Genomic DNA, 11,474 nt, shown 5'->3' on the forward strand with positions numbered 1-11,474 from the left:
TCCTACTTAAGCAGCGACCAGACCTGTCTTCAGCGCCGGAGTGTTGACCAGTTTTGGATAGCGGAACCTGAGCCTCTACCTGAACTTGAATCTCTGTCTGCTCTAGAGAGCAACCTGATTCTAATCAGTCTCTGTCCTCTCTGCTCACAGGAAACCCGACTGAACTCAGTAGCTCTGGAGGAGCTCATGTTTGGAAACCTGCCTGCCTGCCCAAGGAAGCCAAACCTGAAGATCCTCCGCCTGAATCTTCCTGCTAGTTCTCAGGAGAGAACTAGAAGAACAACTCAAGGTCTGAACCTTGCTAGCCTGAAGCTAAACTCTGTCGCTGCTGAACACTCTGCTGGAACACAGTCCCTGGACCCAGCCGGTTCCCTCTCTCCACTGAACAGTCTGAACCTCATCAGATACAAACCAAGATCTAAAACTCAGCCAAGTCATCGTTGCTACCTGGCTAACCAAACTATCCCTCTCTGCAGATTACTCTGTGAAACCAAGCCCCGGACCAGTACCAGAACCAGAGCTTATTTACTCTGTATGTGCTTTCCAAATAAACTGTTTGACTTTTATCTCCGTCTCTGTGGTGGTGTTCTGCATATGGGTTAAGACAGTAATCCATCATGACACATTGACCACCTCCAATCCTTTAAATTAAATGATTAAACTTAAAAACATATATGTATATTTGAAATACTTTCTGCTTGAATGTCTTTAAAGTAATAAATATATGCATGATACGATTATGTTATCATGCAAGTTATTTATATATATATATGAGTGTGTGTGTGTGTTTTTGATTTAAAATGTGATTATTTATGCTTTAAACCATATAACAGAAATGCATTGATTATCCCACAACTCAAAGTTTTGGTGTGATAAAAGTCCAAAAAATACATAAATGCTTAAAAAGGACATGCAACACATCATAATCTTGCAAACCTCTCACCTTAAATGTTTATTAATCCAATTATCACCACGGAAGAATCTTTCTAACCAGTGTTAATTCTCTTTGATTCTTCCTTTCAGAAAGTTTTCTCAAAGTGTTTTTTGATCGCTCCACCTCATGTTCTGTCCTTGTTCTGTTGGGATCTGGAGGTCTGTCCACCTTCCTCCAGCAGAGGACGCCTCTAGGTCTCCTGGAGCTGAGCTGACGACCACACCTGCGATCCATCAGTCATCAGGAGACCAGCATATAAGCAGCGGCAGGACTACACTCCAGTGTCAGAGTGTTAAGCCAGTTATGGTTAGCAAAGCCTGAGCCAACCAGCCTGTCTGATTCTCTGTCTCTCCTGAAACCTGAACTTGAGTCTGATCTGTTTTTGTCTTCTCTGCCTCCTAGGAAGAAACCTGACTGATCCTTGGAACTCTGGAAGAGTTTTCATCTGCTGAGATCTGCCTGCCGGCTGTTCGGGGCTCACCTGAAGAATCAAAACTGTCTGAACCTGCCTGCCCGCCCTCAAGAAGAGGATCGGAAGAAGACTCTGGATCTGAACACTGATAAGTCTGAAGTCGAGCCCTGCCGTTGCTTAGCCCTCTGCCAACTTCTAGCCTCTGGACCCAACCCGGTTCCCCTCCTCAGCTGCTAAATCTGAAACACGTCACAGGTACAAACCTGCACAATTCCTCTGGCAAAGATCCACAGCATCCTGGCTAACCTAACTGTCCTTCTCTACAGAGAACCCTATGTGACCAGTCCCAGATCTGTTTCTCTGCATCATTCATATAACTTTGTGTTTTCTTCAATAAACAGTCAAACTTTTCATCTGCCTCTGTTGTGTTCTGCATGTGAGTTAGAACCTTGAATCCCATCATGACATGTTCCTTGATTGCATTGTAATAGGCTCCTCAGTTTAAGACAGGATTTAGCATTTCAAAATAAACACCCTGCTTCAATACTTTTATATGTTTTCTTCACTCCTTAATATTAACTGCATGTGGGTCAGAAACTTGTCTGAAACCATAATATCCTGGTTTTAGTAAAAAAAAAGTAATTTAATGTGAACACAGTTTAAGGCTATAGAATGAAAAAACATTGCTATTTGCCTTGTCCAAATGAAAGTTAATTTGTTCAAATGTTTATTAGATAAAATAGGCAACATATGATCCACAAACATACTGTGTCATGTTAATTTTAAACATAGTAGGAAGACAGGCCAAATGTTAGTGAATTTAACTCTGTCAGTAATATTTCTGTTGTCTTTATGCAGTTACATTTTGATTGGTTTACATTTATTCTTTAATCTTAATCCTTTTTATCACTATCTAAAAAGGATACTCTAAAACATTTCCTTTTAATCACTACTAACAAGCTCTTATTTGCATTTAATCATACCAATTAAAATAATTAATATTTTCTCTAATTTAGCTTACATTTATGAACTATATTTCTCTTAAAATGTTCGACTAATCTAATAAAATTTGGAATTTCGTATAATATCATCAGTAATTTAATGTTTAATGTATTTTACTGTTTGGAAAATATCTAGTAGATATTACCTTGTATTGGTTTGTACATTCAAACAACCCATGCACTGCAAAAAAGGGTTGTCTGAAATCTAGAAAAAAAAAAATCAAAGGGAAAGATGCTCAAAACAAGTGCAATTATCTGTTCATGCATTAAGATAATTTTACTTGACAAGATTTCTTGATTTAAGATTCTTAAATCTAGAAATATTCATGTGTTCAGAGGACTTAAAATAAGCTTGTCCGTGTCCCAAACTAACTGAAATATAAGCATAAAATGCTTGTTTTAAGATGAAATCACAAAAAAAGATTTCTTCTTTGTGTCTCAAAATAAGTGAAGTACATTCATTTTAAGCAATTATGAATTTTTTTTGTTCTTACTTTTAGCAAATTAAGCTTTAGGTGATATTAAATCTGTAAATTAGAGAAAAATACCTAGTATTTGAGGAGACTAAACTTTATTTAAGCTGGTCTACCTTGAAACAAGCTCATTTAACTTAAAACCCACTTGATTGATATATTACTATTTTCTACACTGAGAAAATTTTGACCATTGTCTACTTAAAAAAATTAAGGCAACAAAGTGACAATAGTGATAGTTGACAAAGTGATAATTGAATAGATTTTAATTACTTCAACTTTGATTAAAAACCATTGATTTAATTAAACAAATTTAAACAAAAATTTTAAATACAAAATAATGAAATCATTGGTTGAAATACTTTGGATTTACTTATAATATGGCAAATGTTGAGTAAATCCAAATCAACTATACAGGGAAAATTGATTAATATTTACTATGTATCCGAAAGAAAGTGATTTAGATATACCAAATATTTGTGAAAAAGTGATTTAGATTTACTAATTTATTATGTGGAATTAAATAATATTTATTAATTATGTGGATGAAATAGATTTCCATTTACTAAATATCTGGATAATATTGATTTATATTTAATAATTATATGCGTTAAAATGATTCTATCTCTCTAAATATCTGGATACAAATGATTTAGATTAAATAAATAAAATAAGCTACATCAACTCATAACCTGGAACAATGTTACTTAATTCAACACATTTAAACTGAAATTGTTATTTATTTTTACATAACTTAATTGTTCAAATGAACTTATAATTGGTACCACATTACTTAAAATCTATTTAATGTTATTGATTGTCACTTTGTTGCCATATATTTTTTATGTAGAATCTACTCAATATAATGTGTTCTTTGCAAGAATTTACAGAAGGGCAGTTAACAAATGACCACATTTAGAACAACAGCAGGTAAACATTTATTTGTGCAACTTCGTTTACACATATATTCTGAACATTTTTCGTGTAAAAGGCCAAAATACAAAGAAATCCTGGTGTACACAACAGAATTACAACAAGCCCCTCAAATGAGTATGGCAAAATATATTTAACAAAGGCACTTGCTATTTGAGGCAGGCCAATTGAACAGGTAGGCTCCTCAGATCAGTGTCAGATCAGTACAGCTTGTGCTCACAATTACCAGGGTCACAAAACAGAGGTAAAGACCCAGCAGAATACTGTCTATCTTCATAATATAGCTGTGGATTGCTGTTGCAAGAACAAACAGAAGAATTATGAAAAACAAGAGGAGTGTCTTTTTTTGCCTCTGTGAAAGTGGATTGTGTCACTGGCATCCATGTCCTAAGGTGGGGGCAAAGTGTTCATAGTCCATCTAGAAACTCTGTGTTATCAAGACACAACTGTCACTGTCCTAGTTATAGTGCAGCATTATCATTTACTTGTTACTTCTGGAACACCAAGCTACAAAAAACATCATCCCCTTCAGATGAGTATGGATAACATTATTTTTTAACAAAACTTGAACACTTAAATCACTTGAACACACAGAATAACTGAGCACACCAGTGTATTTAGGCTCCCTTTCTTAAGCCAGTAGCTTGCTCTTGAGGCTGTTCACTTTTGGAGAAAGCTTTGAACAGTCCAGCTCCAGGAAGAGTTTCTGAAAGGCTTCGAAAGTGTACCTGAGCTCCTTGGGATAAGCAAGATTCACTGCATACGTCAAACCAACAAGCATGGCACAAGCTCTTGGAAAGTTACCCAGAGCGGTCAGAACCTTTGTACCATCTATCACGATTCCGATGTCCTCTGTACCCTCTGACAGATTACTCTGGATGCTGTAAATTTTCATCCTTTGTACAGCAAGGTCCTGTGCCACACTGTCTTCATCTGCATCCTAAAATAATGAGAACATTTTGTATTTTAGACTGTGCAGCTAAAGGAGATGGTCCTTAATAAATAGAGATTGAAAGAGTTATGCATTTCAACTTACATCATACTCTTTAAAGAGCTGATCGGCAGATTCCCCAAGGTACAACATCAGACACCGGATGACAATGTCTCTGGTTATGTTGATGTTAGGATTGCTAGGAGCCTGAAATGAAAACGAAAAACACATAAATTAATATTACTCAAGGTCAAGGTGCAGTTTTTAACAATAAGGGCCGGATCTATCAAAGGTTTGCGTGTATAAAAACGTGAGCTATTTCACTGCGCACGCTAAAAAATGTACAAACTGATCTATCAACAGCGTGCTAAAAGGATTTGGTCTTTAAAACGTCCTAAATAGCGCCTCTTATCCATTTAGTACTTTTTCTGCTATGAATATGCAATATGGGGCGTTTACACGCAAAAGTGTGTCTTGTGGGAGGAGAACATGTAAATATATTAATTTAGCACTCGCAAAGTGATTTATCTAACCTGAAAGCAATTTTGCTAACGGTATCTGACTCTATATTTAACACGTTTCAAAAGAAGGTGCAAATGGTCTGTATGCGTAATTGCGCACACATGGCAGCGGTTATTGTCGCAAGAAGGAGACATCGAAATTAAAGCAAGGAGACGCAGAGAACGCATTTTTTCACTCCGTGTGATTATTTTTGGAATGACTGAGGAAACGATCATCAAAACATATCGTTTATCCAGCATTGCCATTTTGGAGCTGTTGGGGGAACTCCGAATGGATTTGGAGCCAGGCACAAGGAGGACCCACGCAATACCAGATATCACAAAACTCCTTGCAACATTGCACTTTTTTGCATCTGGGTCATTCCAGCGTACGGTTGCAGCGAGAGCTGGGATCTCCCAATCTAGTTTTTCAGAAGTGCTGTCCGACGTTCTAAATGCCATGTCGCCCTGACGCCCTACCGGAGAACCCTGACCTCCCCCCTGCGCCTGTGGAGCAACATGCCAATGCAGTCATCTTATCCACAGTCACTTCTTGTGAGCCATTTGGTAAATGCATTTTTCTACAGGCCAATACAAAACACCTGTTTTTTTTTTTTTTTTTTTTACTGCAGTGAAGTAGAAATTCAGCCACATACCACCTTAGGGAATAAAGGTTGCCAAAGTTGTTTTTTCTATATATATATATATATATATATATATATATATATATATATATATATATATATATATATATATATATATATATATATATATATATATATATGGGTTCCGCTGGTCGTACCCTCAAATTTACAGTAGAAGAAAAGAAGCAATATTGTTATAACTCCATTTTAACATTTAAGCTGCTAGAAAATAGGAGTGAGTGGCAGCTGGTGCCTAAAGAGTCAGACATTTACATTTATCCAGAATGTATCAGGTAAGAGCAGAGTAATGTAAAACATATATAGAACACATTATTTATAATCTATGTATTAAAATGAAAACATTTTGCCTGAGCTATGGTCATATTTTTGAGAATGTGTGATAAACATTGTCCATTTCGGTAGCCATACAAACTGCTGTAAGATATGCACTTATTGCACTAAAAAACATAATATGGCCAAACTTAGGATACCTTCAGTAGGATAGTCTGCAACCTTAATCCCATGGTCCCACCCTTTGAGTGGAAGAGGTTCAGAAGCCTGGGAGAGTATTCATCCAGCTTGGACATGAACTTCGATTCCAGGTGCACCGTTGTAATTCTGTGAAACTCATCCTCGATCTAAAAGACAAATTATGTAACCTGTAAACTATATTTGAAAATATGTGAAACATAATTTATGAAATGACAGTCACTTAACACATTTTGTATAAAATAGCTATCCCCTCAAAATTGCAAAGGAATGCTTCTGATTGCAATACACTTGTAACTCACATTAGATGCCTCGAATAGAGCTGGCCATCTGGCTTTGATGTCCTCTATGGCAGGTGATTGGTTAACGATATCATTTCTTCGGTGTGCAAATGTTTTGGCCATCTTTTCTTTGATCAATTTGTTGTTGTCTCTTTTCCTTACTTCAGTCAGCAACTGTATCCTTTCCTGTTCTTGACTTTCCTCATCCTCTCCTGCTGGGTAAGGTGGGAGGTAGTTTACTTCTGCTTTTCGAGGCTTTTTCACATTCTTTGCAGATTTTTGGTCCCCAGGGCTCTTGCGTTTGAAGGCATTGCACATCACCTCAGGAACTCCGTAACCTCTGAGTTTGGTACGATAATTTGCCATCTTGTATTTGAGGCGTTGTTGCCAGCCATAGTAGCCTGAGAAGGAGCCAGGTTCCTTCAGACAAGGATATTTATTGACAAGTGCCTCAGCAACATCACATATCTGTGCACTTGATGGATAAGCTGTATACATATATATAGTTTCAGCCAGCTTCTCCAATATGTCTGCTTTGACCTTTGAGGCAGTCAGAAGTGTTCCATTCTTTCTGTGGTCTTCATCGGCTCTTTCAAGGCACATCTCAGTCTCATATGCAAACTGTGGAATGGGAAACTGCTTTGGCCATTGCTGACATCGTTCAGTGGTGCTTCTCTGTCTAGGCAGGATAATAGTGTCCGTTGAAGATGATGTTCCAGCAGATGACTCTGTATTTGATGCAGAAGACTCTGCATAAGATACGGAGTCACAGTCTGTTGACTGTTGACCAAAAGAAATGTCCAAACTTCCTTCAACTTGCTGCAAGTTAAGAATAATCGGGGCAGCATAGATAACCTTTACCGTGTCTTTGTGTTTAATTTGGTCAGTTTTATGCAGTGTAAAGTAATCTTCAAATTCTGAGTCCAAATACTGAAGACTGAACTCCTCAGAAATTCCAAATTTCTCTTTCACAATAGTTTGCAGCTCCTCCACAGTCGGTGGGATTCCTGATTGAAGGACCAACTTCTCAATTCGGTCGCCAATGATTACTCGCAATTTTTCCTCCATCTCTCCGGCCTGATAAGAATATCCACAGACAGAAGCAGACAGTTAGACTACACATACAGTAAATACTACAATGAAGAGCCTAGACGTGCCACCAGAAAAAAAAGAAACAAAACAAACTCAGAGACTATTAATGACAACTGAAATACACTTGAATTTTCAACTAAATATTCTATTTCCTTATTCTGTCATCACATGATAAATCACTAAAATTAAAAATCAATGGAACTCTGATAATTTTTTGTGTGTTGCCATGTATGTAATTAGTTATGTGTCTAATGTTGATTAATGCTGCTATCATACTGTATGTGTTAGACCACTTTCAGTTTTATGAATTAAAAGTTGAAAAAAATATACAAAATCTTTTAAAAAGTATTTTTGCATTTCATTTTAACACTATAAACTATTCAAATATGACAATAAATAATTATTATATTCCCAATTCATTTAACTTTAAAATTAATAATCAATTTATATGGGTTTTTTAAAGTTATATTTTAGATATGGACACCAAACAAGTTAAAAATTATTATTATTATTACCTGAATGATGAAATCACAACAATATATATGTAAGCCATAATTATAACTATCATATAATTACTCAAAAGAAATTAAAATTCCAGTTGCATGAACCAGAATACAGATAACATTATGTATGTACAGATGTAAGGTTCAATATAATTTACCTAAAACGGACAACAGATGTGACGTTTGAGTGTAACCAAGCATTTTCCTCCCACACTGTACGCAGCCAAGGGGTAGACATCACCAAGTTTCTGCTGCTCCCAAAGTGCCATTTTCCCAGTGTCCTCCAACTGAAAAGACCTTAGATGCTCTTCATACCAGGCAGCCAGTAACTTTACAATGAAGTGTACACAGTTGTCCAAAATAGCAATCTGAATAATCTCAGCAAAATCAGGAAGTCCACCTGTAGAGCCATAGGACAGGATCATCCCAACATTGTACCTTGTTCCATAACAGGTGACAGTCTTGGCTAACAGCACAACAGACAGAAGTGGTGATGTTTCTCTTAAGAGTCCCTGTATGTCTGGATGCAGCACATTTAAAGGCACCTCAGATATTTTAGTAACACACAGTGCCTGCTTTCCACCATCTGTTTGCAAGTGATATGCCATCATCATCTGGTGTCGTGTCGAAAGGGTCAACAAGACATTCCTGAAATTGTTAGTGTGCCTCGCAACCTTCTTAAAAAAGCTGTGTTTTGCTTCGAAGCGCATTGTCCACACACCAACCAGAGGTCCATATTCTTCAATCAATGTGGGGTAGTGCTCCAAAAAATGGTGTTTTGGTGTCAGTGTCTCTTCTGGAAAAACTGCCAAAAGTCTGTCACGATGTTCAGATATTTTAGAGTCAAGATATGCAATAGTTTCAAGTGTATGAACAGGAGCAACCACCAGTTCAACTATGTCTTTTAAAGTCAGAAGAACCTGCCAAGCACAATCACCCTCAGGTATCAGTGAACCAACAATGAGTGGCAACAAACGTATTAGGGCCCAGTTTTCATGAGCATTTCCCCCTATAGATTTGCGAGTGATGTAATTTTGAGGGATTTCCTGAGGGCTATTGGTTTTGTCTGAGCCCTTATAGGGGAAACATTTAATTAACTCATTAAGTTGAGTTAAATTAAAGTATTTTTTTCTAGTGAAAACCTGAATACACAATGCTAGTTCCCTTGGAACAATCCCTTCAAAAACATCATGAAGTACATCTGGTGGGTATCCAGAGACAAAGTGAAAGTGAGTCAGTTTGTCGGTCAATGGACACGACCGCTTTACACCAAAGAAATGTGTTAAACTGGGATTTTCTTTAACAGTGTGTACATGCAAACTATGGTCCTCCTTTGTACGGGGTGGAAATGCTCCACCTCGCACTTCATGTGTCTGGTACTTGGAAGAATGTCCAAGACAAAACCTACACGTGTATGGCCCTGTGAAACTTTCAACTAGTCCACTGATTGAATGTGCCCCGAGATTATCAGCTGAAACACAGTGTACTGTCCCTTTAATACTTTTTCCAGCACTGGGAATGAAAACTCCTTCTTTTTCTAGAGTGACAAGATCTTTTAATAGTGGTTCCAAAACTACTTTGTATTCAAACTCTTTGACATCAACAGCTTTGCAAAGTAAAGCTAGGTGTATTGACGTTAATTCAGATTGCAATTCAATTGGCAAATTTGCCAAAATCCAATAAATGGCTGTAATTTTATGTTTTTTCCTTGAGGTCCCTAGAGGGTTACACACCTCAAAATCATCTACATAAAGGATTATTGAGAGTCGTGTTTCTTCTCCAGCATAAAAATCATTTTGTCTGTAAAATTTGCCATCAAAAATTGACTTAATATATCCAGTGCTGTTTGAACACCTGGATATAATTCCGTCTGCAACGTCTTTATTCTTTACAATTTCCTGCAGAGTTTTGAGAATGGGCACATACTGAAAGGTCTTGTTCTTTTGAAAATCCAGAATATATTCAACAGGGTCAACACACTGGAAATGCTCTTTAAAATATCTTCTTCTCTTAAAAGCTGTGCTAAGAGGACCACCTGCCGCTAGTGCTGTACTAATGGGATGGAAGTTGCACAGTTGTTCTGCCAAGTCACATATGAATGCCTGGTCTACAGTGCATTTATTTGATCTAAATGTTGAATCGAGTGTATTTCTTACAACGGCAACAGATGCTGCAGATGAAATGAAGTGAAGGTCTTCAACCAAGGCATCAATGCACCTCACAGATGCATTGCATATACTTTCTAGCTTCAGCAGAAGCAAAGCAATTCTTTTCAGAACTAGGTATGATGCACATTCGGGATCACCATCTAGACTAGTTCCCTCATCAGCACTGGCTTCTGGTAAATCAGAGAGGTCAGCTGTCTGATCATAGTGTCTTTCATACACAGCTTGCTTAAAATCACTCAAAGAATAGGGTTGGTGTCTTCTGCTTTTGTGTTTTAGAAATGTATTGTAAATATTTGTCCGAAAACTGCACCCTTCAAATACACAAAAGACAGTTTCATGGCCTTTCAGATGATTTCCAATATGTTGAAAGAAATCCTTCTCAGTAGAACAACTAGCATCACAAACTAAACACTTGAAAGTGGAGATATATGGCTGTAGACTTTCCTTAGAGGTATGGTACCTGGACAAATGTGTGCGAAGAGCACTCTGCGTTTTGAATGTGCAAGGGCAACCACTATAGGGACATGGCTGAGATTGCCCGTGACCAAATGTTGTGTGCTCTAGTCTGTAATGCTTTAGTAGGTTCCCTTTTGTAGCAGACAAAGACTTGCAGATCTTACACTGCCATCCCATCAGCACCTAAAGTAATAAGAAAAAAAGGAACTATTAACTTGTATACAGTAACTGTATAAAGAGTAACCTACTTCAATAATAGTGCTAATAATTATATGGGTATATGGTATTATAGAAATACTGCATATCTAAGAAAAATATTCTCTATATTTTATGCTGCTTTCATTTCAAATTCAAGTTTTAACTTCGGGTTAAACTGTATCAAATTTGCGTAGCCAGCAAAAGTTGATAAAAACATGATTTTTATATAAGTTATCAACATTGTGTTGCAAAACAGAGAATGAACCTTTACACAATATACTGTATGTGAAGTAGTTCTGTAGAGTAGTATAACAGCATGTATTTAGTAAGTGCAATACATACCTGCGGTCTTTAAGTGTTGACAGATAAGTGTTGGTAGATTCTTTATACACCTAGAAAAAATGCATAGCTTTAATTCATTTGGATGAAATAATATTTTAAGCACAAACTCAGAAGAAG

General features: G+C 37.0%; 1 protein-coding gene across 4 annotated transcripts; it reads right to left on the bottom strand.

The window, feature by feature from the left end:
* Window positions 1-4,314: 4,314 nt before the first annotated feature.
* On the bottom strand, window positions 4,315-11,474 carry LOC119775317. Of its 4 annotated transcripts, XM_038273254.1 has the most exons (6): window positions 10,822-10,986; window positions 8,352-8,593; window positions 6,620-7,675; window positions 6,320-6,466; window positions 4,790-4,891; window positions 4,315-4,693 (listed from the first exon to the last, which is right to left on the bottom strand). In XM_038273254.1, exons 3-6 carry the CDS (start codon window positions 7,664-7,666, stop codon window positions 4,385-4,387), a joined length of 1,605 nt encoding a protein of 534 aa, XP_038129182.1. In that variant the 5' UTR covers window positions 7,667-7,675; window positions 8,352-8,593; window positions 10,822-10,986; the 3' UTR covers window positions 4,315-4,384. The 4 variants fall into 4 exon arrangements, with proteins under 4 accessions (XP_038129182.1, XP_038129183.1, XP_038129184.1 ...); XM_038273255.1 differs by lacking the exons at window positions 8,352-8,593; window positions 10,822-10,986 and adding an exon at window positions 11,358-11,474; XM_038273256.1 differs by lacking the exon at window positions 8,352-8,593.

This window comes from Cyprinodon tularosa, unplaced genomic scaffold (genome assembly GCF_016077235.1).
Source record: "Cyprinodon tularosa strain WSP-4 unplaced genomic scaffold, ASM1607723v1 ctg867, whole genome shotgun sequence".
Lineage (NCBI taxonomy): Eukaryota > Metazoa > Chordata > Actinopteri > Cyprinodontiformes > Cyprinodontidae > Cyprinodon > Cyprinodon tularosa.